Source organism: Ciconia boyciana, chromosome 2, assembly GCF_034638445.1.
Source record: "Ciconia boyciana chromosome 2, ASM3463844v1, whole genome shotgun sequence".
Classification (NCBI taxonomy): Eukaryota; Metazoa; Chordata; class Aves; order Ciconiiformes; family Ciconiidae; genus Ciconia; species Ciconia boyciana.
This window is the reverse complement of record NC_132935.1, coordinates 133,626,755-133,646,672: the sequence shown is the minus strand read 5'-3', so window position 1 is coordinate 133,646,672 and position 19,918 is coordinate 133,626,755. Positions and strand designations below refer to the sequence as shown.

At 38.3% G+C, this 19,918-nt stretch overlaps 1 protein-coding gene across 1 annotated transcript in view; it reads left to right on the top strand.

Annotated features, from left to right (window-relative positions):
- The window catches only part of DNAH11 (dynein axonemal heavy chain 11), a 161,912-nt gene that overhangs the window by 95,781 nt on the left and 46,213 nt on the right, over positions 1-19,918 (top strand). The window contains 6 exon segments of the mRNA XM_072851616.1: positions 1,236-1,469; positions 3,489-3,635; positions 10,793-10,902; positions 11,285-11,432; positions 11,897-12,070; positions 12,837-12,947. Coding sequence (XP_072707717.1) covers positions 1,236-1,469; positions 3,489-3,635; positions 10,793-10,902; positions 11,285-11,432; positions 11,897-12,070; positions 12,837-12,947 — 924 coding nt within the window.

The following is a 19,918-nucleotide window of genomic DNA, read 5'->3' as shown; positions in this document are numbered from 1 at the left end:
AGTAGTGTGGTATTGTCTTGTATTTGCTAGTTCAGTTTTCAAAAAATTTAGAAAAAGGACGTTTGAGCTTTAGTCCTGGAACTATCTCTCTTCTTGCTGTGAGAGGTGAATAAAGACAGGCATTTTACCTCTGCATTTTGCTCAGAAATATATGGCTAAATGACCATCTGGAGCTGTTTTAAATATGCCTAGCCTGTTTTGGTTTATCATATAGTATGTGAAAAGAGTTTGCCAGTCTCACGGCTGCGTTTTCCTCCCTGTGATGAGAGAGAAACCCCATGCAGTGCTGTGTGGCACCCAGCACAGCCCCCTGGGGCCACGGGACCGCTCTGGGATCCCTTCCACAGTGTGCTGAGTTTTGCTCAGAGCTGGAGGTATACTTCGTGGTTTGCTGCCTGGGTGGCACCTAGGGAAGGGAAGAGTGTCAACTATCACAGCTCGGGGTGACTCTGAACTCCATTAAGTCGTAACTGCTTTTCTGGTCAAATAACCCTTGAAACTGATAGAAGATCTCTTCAGCACAGAAATGTTGCTGATTTTCTGACATTTTATGGCAGGTAGAGACTCAGCTTTCAGAAGCACTCCACAGTGCTCTAATCCTGCCCTCGTACCAGTTTATGTTAGTTTATCACTGACTTTGATAAGCACAGATAAGCAGGGACTTTTACAACGTCAGAAATCTAAATCATGGAGTCCAGTTTGCTCAATCTGAGGTTAATGGCATAAATGTGCTTCACTCTGAATAGGAATTTGATGATACATGAGGTATGTGGGGATCAGTGTGATTAGGTTAAATACAATAGAGTGGCTACTCTATACACAATTTTTCTTAAACAGGATTTCTAGAGGTGAAATAGAAAATCCATATGTATTAACTCTGCATATAGCAGTACAGTGACTGATTTAATCTCTGGTTTTGGCTTTTAGGAGTATTTATTTTTTAAAAGTGAAAGTATGTTGAAGCACTGAGCTTCTGTGGTGATGAAGACTTAATGAATGCCAGCACAGAATTAATTAATTTTATATGCAAAAAAGTTGGGGAAGGCTCATTTTGCTTTAATGTTTTTTACATGCTGACAGAATTATGCTTGGGGTAGAGTGAAGAATAGTTTTGTGAACAAGCCATCCTCAGAAACAGAACCTTTTCTGACTTACATAGGTATACTTAATTTTTGAAACATTTCTTTGAAACATTCCTGTGTTTACATTTGTTCTTGTTCCTTGGGTATGTTCAGCCACTCATCCAGGACTCCATTTGCGATTTCATGGCTTATGTCCACACCAGTGTGAATATGCTGAGTGCCAAATAAAATCGTAATGAGAGGCAATAAAATTACACCACTCTGAAGAGTTTTCTGGAGCAAATCGTGCTTTATAAGATCCTCCTAGAGAAGAAAAGCAATGAGATGTCGGAACACATGGAGCACTTGGTGAATGGCATGCAGAAGTTGAAGGCAGCAGCTTCCCAGGTAAACTGTGAAAGTCACAACCTTTTCTTTCATTCTTTATAAATAATATTGGTTTTATTGCTAATAAAACAAAGTTATCACAGCACTTTTTCATTAGACTGATTAGTTGTGGGGTGGCATTTTTGTGTTTCATTGAAATTACCTCATTTTGGAAACTGGGATTTGGTTTTTTCTTCACATAGAAGCTCTTTGAGCTCTTTAGCTGTCTTTGGAAAGAGGGGTCCATCCATGTGAGCAAGGACAAAGTCTGGAGGGAAGCGGACCATAGTGGGGCCACAGTAAAAGAGTGGGAGGGAAGGAGGGGAAGTCAATGGCACAGTAAAAGCCAGACCATGGAGAGAGAGAAGATGCAGTTTGTATGTGGGGATTTTGTGCATGCCCAGTGACCAGCTGAGAGGTAATGAAAGCAGGAGGAACAAGTATGGAGCCTTTGCCTCAGCTGTCATCACCTCCTTGTGGGGGTAGTGCCACTTAGCCCCCAGTCAGTGCTTCTGCCTACAGTTCATTTGTGGCTAGTCAGTCCACAAAGGCAGAAGGGAGGGGAAATTGCTTTGAAGCCTTTCCCTCTGCCCCCCGCCACGTGTTCCATAATCCCTATTGCAGATGCTTGAAGGGAAGCCATAATCCGGCAATTTCTTTATTAAAAATAAAAAGTCTGTGTGTTTTATATAAAAACTGCAGATGAAATGCTCAGCTCCAGTTTTTGCATAATGTTGCATCTTTGTGCTACGGCATGACAATAATGGGAGCTGAATGGCTTATTCCCACTTTTCAAGCTGAAGACCTGCAAAAATAAATGGTCAACAGAAAAGGGTGACTGCTTTTTTAAAGTCTATTTTTAATAAGGCATCCCATGCTAGTAAATGATTAAAATGCTCTTTTTTCCCTGAGTTCTAATTTGACAATGACCAAAAGGTAATTTAACAATTTCAAGTGCTGCATGCTGTGCTAGCAGACAGAGCCACAGCTCCTATCTAGCCAGGTACTTGGACACTGAGCCATTTTTATCCTGCATTCTGGAGCTCTACACAAGAATATCAAATGCAGCACCGTTTAGTTTTTTCAGAAAGAAAAAGACATAAAGTCAGCTCAAATAAATTGAAAAATTAAGTGAGTGGAGAGATTTGGGATCTTTACAGTCATCTGTTACAACTCAGTATTACAGCTTTGTCTTCTCATTTCAAAATGGTCAAATTTTGAGAAGGTAGATTTTGTAGGTTTTGTAAGATTTCAGGAGCCCACCAAAGAAGAAGAGACCTCAAGACCTTCCATGTGATGAAAGTTTAAGCCCTCTAATATTTGTCTTCCTCTTTGTCTTATCACCCCTACCCAGATCAAGTTAACAAAAGTCCCCTCTGGTTAAAATACAGCCTTTTATCATGAACAGGTGCCAGATAAAATGCTTGGAGGGATAGGGGAAAAAAATAAAAAACCAGATATTTGAAACAATTCCTTTATATGTGGAAAGATATTGTCGCTGGATATTTTGGTACGGGTTTCTTGCCTGGCAGGCAATAAATTGCTATTTCAGCAAACTAACAGGTAGTCTTTGTTCATCAGTCTCTGAGTCTGTCTTAACCTTTTGGCAAACCTCTGCTGGAATTATCTGCTCAGAGTGATTACTAAGCACTTTCCATAATGTCCTTTTGCTTTTACCTTTGCATCTTTGCTAGGTGCTGCAGCTGGGCCTTGTTGCACTGCTGAGACACCTGGTTACAAACACAACCTCAGCAGCTGGACAGACATCTGAGCATTTCGGGGGAGCTGCAGGGTCCCTGGTGGGAGCAGTTAGGCTGTTCTTATTAAATTCTCTATGTCAACAAAATTCTGTGAACCACAAATGAGGAGCTGTCAAATGGAAACAAAATAAAAAAGGAAAAGATAACACTTCTAGTACTGAGACCCACGAAACATGAATGTTGTTTTCAGTTCAGCTTTTTGGGCTCATGTGGTGTAATCTTTCCAGAACCATACATAATGACCCTTCTCCTGAATAACGCATTACCTTTTGCCCTGTAGGTAGAAGATCTAAAATCCAAACTTGCTTCTCAAGAGGCAGAACTGCAACTGAGAAATCAAGATGCTGAAGCTTTGATTGCTAAGATAGGGTTTCAGACTGAGAAAGTGAGCCAAGAAAAGGCCATTGCAGATGCAGAGGAGCAAAAGGTCAGTCTAATTCCCCCATTTAGTGCTGTTGAGCTATATTTAGCACAAAATAAACCTTTTTAGGTGAACAGTTTTGAACAACTTCCTCTCCAGGGAGCATAAAGTCTAAAGAATTATCATACTTACACATGTATAACAGCATTTCACACCATGATTACCACTTGACCTTTCTTTACATTATGCCTTTTCCCAACCTTTTAGCTGTTTTAATGAGATGAAAGAACAATAAATACTGAGCTCGTTCAAGCATTTAATGGATGTGGATCTTGAGAATCAGACCTATTTGTAATACAGTAAAGGTCAGAGAGTCATCTCTGAGCACTTCAGATTTCTAAAGGCTTTGAGGCTCTAGGTAAATTGAACAACTCAATTGATACAGAAGTTCATTCCAGTATCTCGCAATATTAAAGGTGCAAACCTTGAATTTTAAGATTATGATAGCGTTCCTAATAATATATGTCGTCAGTGTTGAATCTTCTTCTTTTTGCTCTCAGTTCAGCCTATTAACATTAGTTATCAACATCCATGTGGAAACATAGGAGTTTACATGCATTAGTCCTCATCACAGAAGGAATAGAAATGCATAATTTCATCTGGACTCTAAAATTTTCATCTACTGTTACAAGCATGGGTTTTGAAATAAAACACCAGCAGTATGGAATGCTGTAAACTGAAGTTCCTCTGCCTTTAAAGTCTGAAATGCTCATTCAGCTCTGGTATTTTGCTATGAAATCTGATGTACACTGTGTCATTTATCAATACTGCAGAGAGAAATTTTTAATTGACTCATAATAGTTGTTAATGCCTGATTTTGAGCTATGGAAACTTCAAGTTGCCAAGAACTTTGTAAACGGTTTTCAGATACTGATCAACAGGGAAGACTATACTGTCTGAGCAATCGAAATGGTCTTTCATTCTCTTCTTTTTTGTTTCTTAAAGACTTATTATTATTAGGTGATATTTAATACTTTTCTACTGGCCTGTGTCTCATCCTAATTTTATTGAGAGAAAAGTGATTTTTGACACTGACATAAATGGAGACTGGATCAGGACCTTTATATTTCTCTGGATTATGCTAATTATGGACTTCAGCCTTTTGCTGATCCATATCTTATATAGGACTTAAAAATTGCTATAACGTTTTAAAGTCCAAATAGTGCAATTAATTAAACTTGCACAAATTGGATCCAACAGCTCAACATCCTACCAAACACTTTTCAGTGGTGCTTTTCCTGTATTGGTTCCATATGCTTCTGATGGATTTGGATGATCAAAATACACCCTTAACACAATTCTAATTACTTCATTAAGCAACTAGGTGAAACACACAGAGTGATTATCGTGGGATAATCACATCTTTGGGCCACTTTGTTTCAGGGATGAAGTTCAGCGCATGACACTAATGATTACCATACTCCCCTGTTCATTGCTTTATTGCACTTCTGAAATGTTTTCATTGGAAATGAAAGTGTCATTTTGTGCTACATTAATCTAAAACTATTTCATAAGGCTAATGATGGTTTCTAAATATTAATCTTCTATAATTTTTGTTACAAAAAAAAAAAAAAAATCAGCAAATGAGAATACATCTTCCAGCTAAGTAATTTGCAAATACTCTTCATAATTGATTAAAATTTGTCACCCTTTAAAAAATTATTTTGGCTTTCCTGTTCTATAGATTTCAAACTGGAGTTTATAAGGGTTTTCTGAGGTTTACAACATTAAGCCAGTAAATACCTTGGAGGTATTGCCTTAGAGTGAAGCATTACTTAAGAAAAGGTGAAGAGTGGAAGTCACTTTAGATCAGACTCATCAGGAAAAGTGGGGTCAGTCTGGATGCCCCATAAATGTGGCAGAGCTACATATCTGTATAGTAATCAACAAAGGTCTGACTATGAACATGACACTGCTAAGGTTTTAAAATAGTGGGCAGTAACACTGCTGTCATTTTACTGGCCGTTTGTGTGCTCTGAATGATGCCAGCCAGAGTGGTTTACAGATGAAGATGCATATGCCATTGCCTTTTAAAATGGGACCTACCCCTTCAAAGGAAGAAAACATGCAGAGCATGGTGTGTAAGTGTATGGGTGATAGTGATGCTAGGTGAGGATTAAGAGCAAAGATGGATCTAGACCAACGAGCTTTTTTGATTTACCTCCCTCAGCTGAAGTGCATTCTTTATTTACATGGTATATTTGAGCCACTCTACTCATGGTCTGATTGCTAAGGGCACACTGCTTCCAGCTTTTCTAACAATTTACCCATCATTGAAGAGCTTTCTACTGTAGAAGTCATTGATGTAAAGGGGACTAAACTTCTGGAGACAGGGATGAAAAGCTCCTTCATCTCTTTGTGGGGAGAAGCAGATTTGAGAAATACTGTCCTAAGGCTTATCTGCAACCTGCTCTGTTTAATTTTTCCTCCCTCAAAAAAAATTATCTTGTCCCATATTTTCTTTGGGCATCAGCAAGCAGAGAATAACTAAGCATAAGAAAAAAGAGAGACATAACTATAATGCAACTTGTGTGACTTAAATTAGCTGTTTGTTTTAATGGAAAATACCATGTCGTGTTAGAAGCACTGTGTACTGTAAATGTAATACTTGGTCACCTGGTTACATCCTTAAAAACATTAACAGAAGGAGTATTTGGCTGTTCTAAGCTTTTTGCTTTAAGTTAATTTCAGTAACATGGGTCTAAAACCATGTTAGAGAAAATATAAACCAAACCAAAACTGCAACTGTACATGCAGTATTTAATTTTAAAAATATATTGTTGCTAAGATACAAACCAATAAACATTGGGAATTTAATCCTAGAAGCTACATCACAAGAGATGGGGGGAATATTTAACTTTATTAGTAACTTGTCGTTTTTAATGTAATATCTTTGTTATTTCCACGGACAGTGTCTGTGTGTGTCCCATGTAATGAATGTATACATGGAAAGTGCCCCCAACAATTGTAGAAACACGTTTTGTAAGGATATTAAATTCTTACAGAGGCTCGTTACTGCCAATGCATAGTGCTTGATCCAAGTATTAACATCTTGATCATTGTAATACCCTCTTTCTTTGTAATTAGACTTTGTTTAAGCAAGACCTGACAGGAAATGAGCCTGTGAGATGAGCAGGAGGTGCAAGGATAAAGACGAATCAAATATAACTAACTTCAGCCCCAGGCACTGTATCCTTAAAAATGTGTATGATAATGTTCCAAATACGCAATTGCAGATGATACAGAACACCCTCCAGGGTTACTCTACCAGAAACATTTGCACCAATGAAATCATAATCGGCTTTTAAACAGATAATTAAATTATTGCAGAAAGTTGTGGAGGCACTCAGATTTCACTAAAAACTGATGCTAGCTGATGTAAAGTCACTGATCTAAGCCACTGTTAAGCCAAAATAAGTGTTTTGACAAATCTGCTTGGATTGGTATCTGTTTAATTTCCAAACCTGAAATTAAGTAAGTACAGTGTTTTCATACAGGATATTTCCTTTTCTCCTGTTCTCTCCCTTGTTGAGGCCTGTGGTTTCAGACTTGGAACTGAGGAATTAAAAGAAAAAGGCAAATTTACCAAAAGATGGAGGCTGGTTTGACAAATCTGATATATTTATCTATACCCCAAAATGCAGTGAATGTTTTACTGGCTAGGGAAACTGCCAGTGCATCACTACAACTGACCATTGGCTCCCTGGTATTTTCTCTGATTTTCTAAAAGGTAGCCCTTTAAAGGGGAAGAATGGGGGAGTAAGGGGAGTAAAAGCTCATGGCTCTCAAAATCTTAGTGAAAAATCTTCACTTTCTCTCCACCATACATCTCTTGTTTAGGTCCAGCTTCTGCATTTGAACATAGATCATGAAATGCTTGCAGCTTATCTACTGAAATAGCATAAGCTATTGAGTTCTCCCCTGTGTTCAATAACTCCTCAGAAGTAACAGACTGCCCTAATATTCCCCAGCTTTTTTGTACAGATACCTTACCTGGTCTCCTGTCCTGCATTACTAAATCTCTCACCTTTGCATCCTACAGTATTATATAGAGTCCTAAGCACAGGAGTCCTTCTAAATTTTTTGTGTATCTCACAGTGATCTCCAGGTTTCTGTTGGCAACCAAGAGCATTCACTATCTGATGTGTCTTCACAAGCTTACAGGCTCCTTTTTTCAAAAGCATCCATACAGATAGGTGGTATTTCATATCCATACAGACATGCTTGATCATAGCCTGGTAGATAGGTACATCTACGAGAAGGACAGCCTTCATACTAGCAATTTTTCAGCAAGAGATGTTAAAAGCTTATCTAGAAGAAAAAAATATGTATACATAAATATATATTACCCTTCTTACAGCTGTACTTCTCTTTTATGTCTTTAGATATCAAGATGGCAAAGAAAGCATTACTTGCAATATTTTGTGTTGTAGTGTCCTATGCAAGAAGGAAATTGGGCATCACACAAAATCTGTTAATCCAATACCCATTTGAAAAATGTATGTGTTTTTTTATAGTCTCACAGAAATGAACAAAAATTGTATAAAGCTGTTGCATAGTCCTCTCACAGCATTGTGGTGGTAGTGTGTTGTCCTTCATTGCCCTGAAGGAGAGGAGGCTGTGCTAAGCAACAGTTAGTTAATTAACCGGAGAGGTTTAGTCTTATAAATGCTGAACTGGTCTTTGAGACACCCATATTCTTTTCACCGTCAACCTGGTGAGCACCACCACAATTGTGTGGAACTAAGCCACGCAATTCTTTAGTAAGCCAAAGGTAAAATATTTTTTTTCATCAGGTTAACTGCACGTGTATTTAACATGATAATAAGAATAAGGCAAAGTTGTCAAGGCCAGAATCAGAGCAGCCTGTGAAGAAGAGAATTTGAAAAGTGAATATTTCAAGTATAAACCATTTTTAGCAGATAAAGCATCAGTACCTGTTTCTTTTCAGTTTGCAAAACTGAGCAGCGGAGGATGATGGAGAATATTCAGTTGTTATAATAACCCAGATAAAGATTCTTTGTGATGGTACAGACATTTGTCCATAAGTATAAACAGAAATGGTATGCCAATCCAAAGCTATTCTGTTTCCTATTCATCTCTCTTAGTCTCAGTGTTTTTTCTCCACAAAGCAGATAGTCAGCAGGTTTCCACCTCCTATCTCACACTATTGTCCTTAAAAGGGCAGAGCAGCATGCGGGGATGCTTCATGATTCAGAGCAGCAGGGAAGAAAGGAACTTTGTATACCAAATTTTCTCTCTGGAGCAATGAGAATAAATGTGATCTAGCTACCCTGAGGTTAAACTACTGCTTTAGTAGAAATAGCAGATACAATATGAGGTCATAAGTCACTGAGAAGCCTGTTAAATACTAATGATTGTAGATAGCTGGTTTGCCAGCACATTCCTCTGTGCCTGGCTCTTTATCACATTATCCTCACTACATACAAGGTTTCAATCCTGAGCAGCTGCATGTGCTAGCTAACACAGAGCATATAGGAGCTTTACTGAAGCGAGCTTTGGCTGCCTTATGGAACTCCTGACACTGCAAAACTCAGCTGTCTCTTAGAATCATAGAACCGTAGAATGGTTTGGGTTGGAAGAGACCTTTAAAGGTCATCTAGTCCAACCCCCCTGCAATGAGCAGGGACTTCTTCAACTAGATCAGGCTGCTCAGAGCCCCGTCCAACCTGACCTTGAATGTTTCCAGGGATAGGGCATCTACCACCTCTCTGGGCAACCTGTTCCAGTGTTTCACCACCCTTATCATAAAAAATTTCTTCCTTATATCTACTCTGAAGCTACCCTCTTTTAGTTTAAAACTGTTACCGCTTGTCCATTCGCAACAGGGCCTACTAAAAAGTCTGTCCCCATCTTTCTTATTAAGCCCCCTTTTGGGTTTAAAGGCTGCAATAAGAAGGCTCTCCCCAGAGCCTTCTCTTCACTGGTCTGAACAACCTCAACTTTCCCAGCCTTTCTTCACAGGAGAGGTGTTCCATCCCTCTGATCATTTCTGTGGCCCTCCTCTGGACTGGCTCCAACAGGTCTTTCCTGTGCTGAGGGCTCCAGAGCTGGACGCAGTACTCCAGGTGGGATCTCACCAGAGCAGAGTAGAGGGACAGAATCACCTTTCTCAACCTGCTGGTCATGCTTCTTTTTATGCAGCCCAGAATACGGTTGGCTTTCTGGGCTGGGAGTGCACATTGCCAGCTCATGTCCAGTTTTTTATCCACCACTACCCCCAAGTCTTTCTTCGCAGGGCTGCTCTCAACCCCTTCATCCCCCAGCCTGTATTGATACTGGGGTTGCCCTGACCCAGGTGCAGGACCTTGCACTTGGCCTTGTTGAACCTCATCAGGTTCACATGGGCCCACTTTTCAACCTTGTCCAGGTCCCTCTGGATGGCATCCTGTCCCTCAGGCACGTCCACCGCACCACTCAGCTTGGTGTCATCTGCAAACTTGCTGAGGGTGCACTCAATCCCACTATGGCATCGATGGAGATATTAAACAGTACTGGTCCCAGTACGGACCCCCAGGGATACCAGTCATCACTGATCTCTATCCAGACATTGAGGCTGTTGACCACTACTCTCTGGATGTGACCATCCAACCAATTCCTCATCCACCGAACAGGCCACCTATCAAATCCATATCTCTCCAATTTAGAGAGAAGGATGTTGTGTCAAAGGCCTTACAGAAGTCCAGATAGATGACATGCGTAGCTCTTCCCTTGTCCACTGCTATAGTCACTTCATCATAGAAGGCCATTAGGTTGGTCAGGCAAGCCTTGCCCTTGGTGAAGCCATGCTGGCTGTCTCAATTAACCTCCCTGTCGTCCATGTGCCATAGCATAGCTTTTAGGAGGATCTGTTCCATGATCTTCCCAGGCACAGAGGTGAGGCTGACTCTTCTGTGGTATGGTTGTATAAACAGGAGATGTTAATTCTCACCACGCAGAACAGATGGAGTCTAGAGCTGGGCACAAACCTGCTTGAGTGTCAGAGTTGTAGAGGCCTTTTTTATGCATAACATAAAATAAGGCATTTTAAAATCTATTTTTATACAGATGTTACACTGCAAGTGTGAGCGCTTAAGCAGCTCTTAGATTTGATTTACAGCCTTAGTATTCAATATAAATCTTAAGATTCATTGTTTTAATAGGTAGCAGCAATCTAAGGAGAAGTGTATCTGAGACGGAAAGAATGTGAGGATGACCTGCTGAAAGCTAAACCTGCTCTTGTTGCTGCTACAGCAGCCTTAGATGTGCTTAATAAGGTAAACATATAGTTTGATACCTGCAAAAAAAATCTGTTGATTGTTCAAATAGTTCAAGACTATTAAATGGTCATTCCAGGGCCAAGCTGCCAAGCACAATCAAATTTCCATCTTCTCTGGGCAGCATGCTCCAAAGCAACAGGATGGCAACTGCTGTACCTGACCTGGCATTACACTTCCCATCACTCTACTTGGCCAAGTTGCACTTAGGATTGCAGAGCAAGGGAATTGCTGTTATCACGAATATTTTCACTGCATAAAATAATTAGTAATAGTCTTCAAAGAGCTGAGAGTTGTATACTGGTAATGAGAAAGCTTCTGTGAAACAAATCCACTGTTGTTGCACAATTCTGTACCTGTTCCTCTGATCTTCTTTTTTCGGGTTAATCTAACAGAACTGAAAGCCTTCATCAACCCACCAGTGGCTGTAACCAACGTTATTGCTGCAGTAATGGCTTTACTGGCATATAAAGGGAAAGTGCCCAAAGACCAAAGCTGGAAAGCCACAAAAGTCTTTATGGGAAAGGTAATGATCAATGGGACATCATATAGTATCTGAGATGAGAGCCAGAGAAAGAGAAACTAAATCACAACATCGTTTTCTTACAGTTTGAATTTATGGGAATAAGATACGACCCTGCATTGTTCTCTTCCGTGTACCCTTGGTGACAAACTCAAGCCAGCCTGAGCACCACTGGGATTTGTTAATTGCAAAAATAGAAGAAAGGTCAAAGGGAGAGCATTTCATTATATTTATTTTATCTCTGCCAAACTCCTCAAGTGAATCATAAGGTCACAAAATGTGTTTGTGAGGTTGAATCCTTCAGGCATTTGGGGGAAATAATATTTTTGCTTAACATTTTGCATAACGTTTCCAAAACAATAAGCTAGTGCAGGATTCCAGTTTTGCATTTGCGATGAAAGTAGGAGTTAGCTTCTCATTTTCTGAAATAGAAAAGGATTGATACTCTGGAACTTCTTTTCTTGCAGGTTGATGACTTCTTACAAGCTTTAATCAACTATGATAAGGAGCATATTCCTCAGAATTGTCTGAAAGTTGTCAAGGAACATTACTTGAAAGATCCAGATTTCAACCCAAATTATGTTCGTACAAAATACTTTGCAGCAGCTGGTCTCTGTGCCTGGGTCTCCTATATAGTAAAATTCAATGAGGTATGTATATATATCAGTTCCTCTCTTGACTTGATGGGGGGAAATTTGTGTTATTGAAGTTTTTTATTATTTTGGTAAGCTCAGTTTAGTGTTCTGGGGAGAATGTAACAGCAACGACAGATAAAGTGGGAAGTAGTCAATGCTTAACAGTACGTATACATGTATTTACTTTTAGTAGAAAGTGGTAAAAAAGATGTGACTGTCCAGGAATTTTCAATTGTCATTATGATGCAACAGTTGGGAAATAATATTCTCCAGATGTACACGTTTCACTTGAAACGTCCATCTGAGTCTGGCCGTCTGGAGTGTAAGACAGAGCTTATCACTTGTGATTCCCTTGAGCACCTGGCAGCAGGATTCCTCCATTCATCCTAGTATTATAGCAGGTTATCATTTAATTATAAAATAGTAAAAAACTAATCCATTTTAATTGAAATCTACTCAAGCTTAATGCCTGTCTGATTTCTACCTGTATTCTAAAACCATGAAAGTGATTGATACATAGAAATTAATTTTAGTTGGAGAGTAGACCCACTGAGGATGCATTCAGGTTATAATCAAATCTCCTGTAGTCTTTAGGTCGATAATGAAAGAAATCTCTGCATGTCTCTCTATTGTGTAGAAAGATGGCTCTAAGGCAAATATATGTAATGAGAGACTGCTAGAATTATCTGAAAGGCTTTCATCAGGAGTCTTTTGCAATTTTTATAATGAATGTGAGACCAACTTCTTGTCTAATGTACCTATGCTGTGTGTCTTTTTCAGGGTGTATTGTGAGGTAGAGCCAAAACGTTGTGCGTTGGCCCAGGCAAATGCTGAATTAGCAGCAGCTACAGAAAAACTAGAAGCCATCAGGAAAAAGCTTCTTGTAAGTACTGCTTGATTAATAAGCATTCTTCTCTAATATATTGAGCACACTTAATTTTATTAGTTTTATTTATTTCATTTTGTTAATTTATTTTATTTTTATTGATTTTATTACTTCCTAGTTCAAGTGTTCAAGATATGGCTTCATTAGGGATTATCACTATTTTTCCCACAAACCTACTGAAGAATATTGCATAGTTTCGGTGGTAGCACGTGAAGCTGTTTATCAGAAATGACTGAATTTCCTCAAAGCCATCTAGGCACGTTATAACCAATAGATTAGTAAACTGAAATAACAGTTGATATAAATAACTGGCTGTGATTTTTACAAGGAATATATGCCAAGTGTTTATGAGTAATGACCTATTGGAATATAGGAATAACTTCCAGAAAGGCTTTGGAAGCTCATGCTCATCTGTTTATGTTTGTCATTAAACATATCATAAAAATGACAACAAATCTCCTTTGTTTTTTTGAAAGACCTCCAAACATATATACACATGCATGCACACATGCACATAGAAGTGGAAACTTTGATTACAGTCTTTTACTGACAAATGTCTTTTGAGTTAATGATTGAATCAAAGACCATCTTTACCACAAAGTATCTATTGAACTTTTGAGAGGAGTTATTTGTTGTTTATTAAGCATTCATTTAATGGAGCAATTGCAATGCAAAGCGCTCTTGAACCAGACAAAGACACCTTGTGGTAACTTGGGAGATGGTGGGTGGAAGGAGTTTCTCTACTGCAAGCTAATTACCCTAACTTAGCAAAGAAGGCTTTAAATGGTTCGGAACACGGTATTAATTGGGTTTGGAAGGCTTTGACTTGGCTTAAGACTCACTTTGTTCATAATATTTAGACCTGAAATCTCACAACTTAAGATATCAAGCAATAAATGAAGGCTGAACAAACATGTAATGTGGGGATTATTCTCATTGTTTTCTCTTAAATGATCAATTTAAGAGAAAGGGCAAGATTCACTTTTACTGAAACTCTCAGAAATCTGTGAGTTATGGTGTCTCAGAATTTCATTCTTTATTTTAGCAATTTCCTGTTATTCCTCCTGCTATTGTAGTACTAGCTGTTTTGTTCTGAAGGAGATGCAGATTTAACGGGTAAACAAAGACAGCTTTTACTATCTCTCTTCCTCTTCTGGTCCTCTCTGCCCCCCATCCCAAAAATCCCATCAGCTGCTACAGCAAGTATTTTGCCTCCATGTGATCTTGGAGTTGCCCATTCAGATCAAAGTGCATTTGCCCTCATGAAGCTTGTATCTACATTAAAAGATAGTTTTACTGAAGAATCTTTTTTTTTATTTCACACATCTATACTGATGTATGCTTACTAAGTGCAAATACTTACTTTTTGGACTAAAATAGCTTTTTAATGATTTTTTAAATTATTGTTTTTAATACATAGCAGTCACCCCTGAAACTCATGGAATCTTTTATTGTTTTAATGTGTTCCTCAAAGAAGAGCACTAATGCATCTCTGTTCCTTTCCTGACAGTATCTCAAAGAACCTTTTCCTGTTCTAGGTGGTCTTGCAGTTCACTAAGCCTCCAACTTTGAATCTAGTCCTGTCTTTTTGTATTTATTTACTTCCCCTTTCATCTCCTCATGAATTTTTCTGGAGGTGGTTAGCAGCAGTTTTTCTCTCAGCTATGCTCTGCTCCTAGTAGGAAGAATTCTGCACTGCAGATGAAGTTGCAGTTCCCTCTGCAGTTACCTGTTTCCTGTGTTAGGCCAACAGTTGTCACATTGTCATTTCATAATTTTTCCTAACCTCTTTATAAAATCCATACTGCATGTTCAACGAGGCTTCCTTTTACAAGGTGGGAGGATCCAGTTAAAACTATTATTTTTATAACTGATTCATACTATAGCTGATCAACCTGATAAACTTTTTTAAGGAGCTGTAGCTGTAATTTTTCATTGTCCGGTAGGTATTACTCATAGCAATGAGCTCATGAACCCCAGAGCTCATGAGGTTGTTCAATGAAGAACACTGTAGCTGGTGAAATTCACTGTTGATAAATGCAAAATAATACCTATTGGAATGAAAAATTTGAACTCTCTATGAATACTTCTTGATTAATGTTTATTCATTAGTAGCTTAAGGAAGAAGACCTGGGGCTGATTGTGGATAGTTCAAAGAAAACTTTGAAGTTAGCCCTGTTTGGAGCTGAGAGTTGGACTGGATGACCTCCAAAGGTCCTTCTAGCCTATACCAGCTCGTGGCTCCAAAAATAAAGCAGAAATTTGGTTCATCCAGTAATATTTTATTGATATTGAACTTCAGTTCAATATCAAGAATATGAACTTCAGTAGAAAAATAAAAAGGAAATACTTGTCTATGCAGTGTGTATATTATGTATGCTAAAATCTATTTGTAACACTTCAGAGAGTGAGTGGTAAGAGAGTGTTATAATGATATAGTAAAAACTGCTGCACACATCTTACTCAGGAAGACTCACTTTTGGTTTGTTTCTTGTAACTGAGCTGTGACTCAGTCCACAAATTTGAAGATATGAAAAAGGGATTCAATTTTTATATGCGAAGAAACTTGAAAAATTTATATACTTCCATAATTCCTGTCTTAATCCATCATTTAGTTACTGAGGATTATTGGTAAAATTTTGTTTTGAAGGCCTGTTATTCCTGTTGGGCAATTCTGTGTTTGCTTCCCACAGTCCACATGTTGCATGTCATTTCTCAAGAAGACTGTACAGTCTCCATTTTTAAGTGTTCTTCTATGCAGTCTCCAAATATTTCACTTCAAAAGCTTCAGTTACAGTGCAATTCTTTGCACAGGCCAATGCAAAATGTTGTTCATTCAAATGTGTTGCAAGTTCCAGCTAGCAATAGGATTCTCATATAATTTGCCATGCTTTTTTCTATATGTGAGGTGACTGAAATTACTAATTTCCATGAACTACTTACCTATACATATGCCGTATCCAAATGGGGTATACTGCGCATAAGCTTACATACACTTGGACTAACAATGATTTATGTGTCTGTTGTACTCATAGAAAGGAAAGAATGTAATTTCTTGTTCATCAAGGGGATTTAAAATGTTATTTAAAGAAAAGATTTGAAACTGATTGAAGTAACCTAGTTTTAATTACATGTTTAACTTATGTCTTATCTAATAGCTGTGTGGCAGACTGGAAATTATCAAAGTGTCTATAAAAGTGTAGTACATAACATGAAGACACGTGTATGTAAAAGCCATTGATACTTTCCCGGGACTGGCAACTAGAAGGAAAAAAAAAAAGGCAAATTAGCATGCACCAGAGCTTCAAACAATCTAGGAATCTGAGAAGGAAGTTTAAGTTTCCAGAATTATAACAAGTTGAGGATGTAAGACCCACTTTATAAAATGTTAATCCAAGAAGTTTTGACTATAGAAAATTGTATGGCTGAGAGATGCATTTCCTCTGATCATTAGTGCCCAGTTTCCTACCTGTTAGAGGATGATGAGAGGCTGAGTTCATTAGTAAGGCTCAGTAGGTGGAATGAGCTCTGCAGGCTGGTGGGTACAGAACAGGATCCTTTCCTGTCTTTGCACTTTTGCTTTTTAACAGAATTGACAATCATTAATTCCATGAAATCCACCACTTGGCTTGGTTTTGTTTTAACCATAGTTACAGCTGGCATTTCACAGAGCCTCCGCTTAGCTTTCTGGGCTCAGCTTTTTTCTCCATCTAAACACGCACAGAATGGTCAACAGTGAATATCTTAGTCTGTAGATTTTCACCCCTGTTCAATAAACCTGAACTGCCCTGTTCAGTCTTACACTTAAAATCATTTGAGTTCCTCAGCTGGAAACTTGTATCAGTCCACATGTTAAAGGACGTGATGTTCAACGTGATGTCCCATGGGAAGGGCTGTTATATACAGCAGTAACGTTAACCAGGGTTAGCTGATAAAAAGATGCAAATTCAGAGTGAAACATTCACTTTTTGCTGGCATCCATTTTTAGAATTAGAATGAAGTGCTGTATAAATATTCACCAGTTGTCTTCCACTTTTCCAGAGAGTTTTACATCTAGCAGAGTTTCATCAGTTTCATCAATTTTTCCAACTATGGTAACTTCTCCATCCACTTCATTTAATGTTTGCATGCAGTATTTTGTAACGTGCACCCCTGCCCTATGCAGCCCATTCCAGCTGGCTCATGTCACGCCTTTTAAAGGCATGATTCACTGTGTAAGGGAGTCTGTGAAACAGGTATAAAGAGAAGGCAGGCTTGTATTTCTTCTGGAAAAAAAATGAACAATGCAGGCACTACTCAGTGACAAGTGCCTAGTTTTTATTTATCTTAGCTGCTGATAACCCTCTGTACCCCATCAGCCTGTAGAAAGCTCTTCTTCCTTTTTTCAGTTGTATGCATCCATAGTCCATAAAAACAAGAAGTCCTCTAATGTTGAAAGATAGTCACTTTCAATATATGGACATTCTTCTATATCTCTATCTGGGCTGCCTGCTGACTGGATCTAGTCTGCGGGAAGTTTTCACCTCACCCACCGCCTCTTCTTCAGGAGTGGCAGAAGTGCTGTGCAGTCCTGTCAGTCATCCTCTGAAGAGTCAAATTTCTTTTAAGCTTGCACAAGGCCAGTATGTAGAGCCCACAAAGAAGGTACTTCACAAGTAAAAATTAATCTGAATCTGCATGAAATCAAGCAGTACAGAAGAGAGAGAGATTTGGTATGTCATTTATGAATGCTAGCCTTTAGTAGTCCTCTTCATTCTGGAGCTAAACAAAGTCAGTAAAAGCAATGAAGCAGTTACTCTTCTATCTAGTCTCTTTTAAATACCTTTCAAGTGGCATTAGAGGTTTTCTTATCATTATCCAAGCATCAATCCACACGTTCAGTTGCCCCCTGTCCTTCAGTTCATTTCTTGGCCTTTTCTCTTCTGGTCATTTATTTGCCTGTCTCTTTCCCATCTTCCTCTATCCAATTTTCTAAAGAATAGACTTGAAGGAAAGGTATCAGTTAGTGATCTCTGCTCCTGCATTCACGGATGTTCTGTGCTCCCTGACTCATAATTCAGCTTCTTTCTGTTGGCAAAGAGAGAGAGGAGAGTTGTACATATTTTTCATATGGAAGTTTTTGCGGCCAGCAATTTTCAGTGATGATAATTGGTGCAGCTGTTAGTAATCAATAATACATCTTCAGCCTAGACAGCACAGTTAGACTAACCTCCTTTCACTTCTCGTGGCTTCCAGAATATATCTTTAAATGAGAAATTAAATTCTTATCAAACATGGGCAATATTGTAATGAATATTGTCACAGTAATTTTTTTTATGCCAAATATATACAGACTGGTACTAATGCTAATATAGTATGTCATTTTAAACATTTACAATGTATTAAAGATGATAAAAAATACTCTGTGGATGGTGATGCCTACTGATCCTTTCTTGCATGCTAAAGTTTTAATATATGAAGATGTACATTTGTCCATCCAGTCAAACAATTGTTATATATTTACAGTGAATGGAAAGAAGAACAGGTTAGGAAATAGAAAAAAGGATTGTTTCTTCACAAGCAAAATTATTTTTTAAGCATTTTGAGTGAAATGAAATAAGATTTCCATCCTTAAAGAGACTACAGTTATCTGCTAAAAATATTTGTGAAAATGATGATTTTTCATTCACATATATATTACAATGACTATTATATACAAAAAAAAAACAAGAGAAGGAAAAGGTAATATGTTTATTAGTGTTAAGGCTAAAAAGTTGGGCCAAGATCATCCTTTTGGAGGAGATAGTACAATTTGTATTATTTGTCATTGCAATCATTACTATTAACATGTGAGAGCACTTAAATACAGTGAAAATACACTCTGAAAAGGATTATACAAGGGCACAGTCCAGCAGGCTTGCTATGGAAAGCAATGGCTTTCTGCTGTGATTTGTAGAGCATAGTTCCCTGCACTAACTTATAACTCAATGACAAGCATTTTTAAAACATGTGAATTACCCCATAGAATTTAGAGTACTGGGGTATAAAATGCAATATGTAATCCTGCTGTTGCTAGACTTATACTTTATTTATGTTACATCCTATGAAAGAATGACAAAAGGGAATGGCGTGTTTTGTAGTGATACCTTACTTATTCAAAGGTCATGAGGTAGGAAGTGCTCTGATAAAGGAGACTATTATGTAGCAAAAAAAAAAAACCCACAGAGATGTTGGGGCATTCCTTACTGTTTGTCTCACTGCAGAAGAATGTTCTTGCCATCTTTACTACCTGAGCCTTTGATGGATGAGTATACCTGAACTATGGTCAGGTCTATGTTATAATGCAGGCAAACTTGAGATGCCTAGAAATAAGTCTCTCTTAAAAAAAAGAGAGAGTAGAGAACTGTTTCTGTGTTCATTCTTCTTATGCTTTGCATGCTAGACCGATGGAACTTTACTTATAGCCCATCTCTGTGAGATGCGCTTACTGAGCAGAAGTCCTCATTAGCATCTCAGTTTAAGATCCATCACCCTTAAAAAGTGGATTGGCTGCCTCATTATCCCTAAGAAATCAAGCCAACCTTCTTCATCAAGCTTTAAGTTGTAATTTCATCTTTCCCCCTTTGCCAATTAATTTCTTATTTTTAATTTATATATTATTTTGACATTTCCTGATTGCACACCCCCAATTCAAGCACTAAACTTGGCAGATGAGATCTAAGTCTTATTCTACAAACCCACAGAGCTTTCGTGAAGGTATGCACTCCTTGCTCCTGTTACGGTTCTTCCATTAAACCTGAGATGGGAAAATTTTTTCCAAAGTGGAACTCACTGAGGTTATTTCTGTAGTTACTCTAGAGAAAGCAAAACAGTTTCAGGCAACTTGCCTGCTGCAGCCTCTGTTGTCTTGCCTTGTCTTTTCTTTTTTCAAAATGGTCTTTCAAGCCCTGTTCTTGTATTCAACTTTTGCCTCACCTGATTATTTGTAA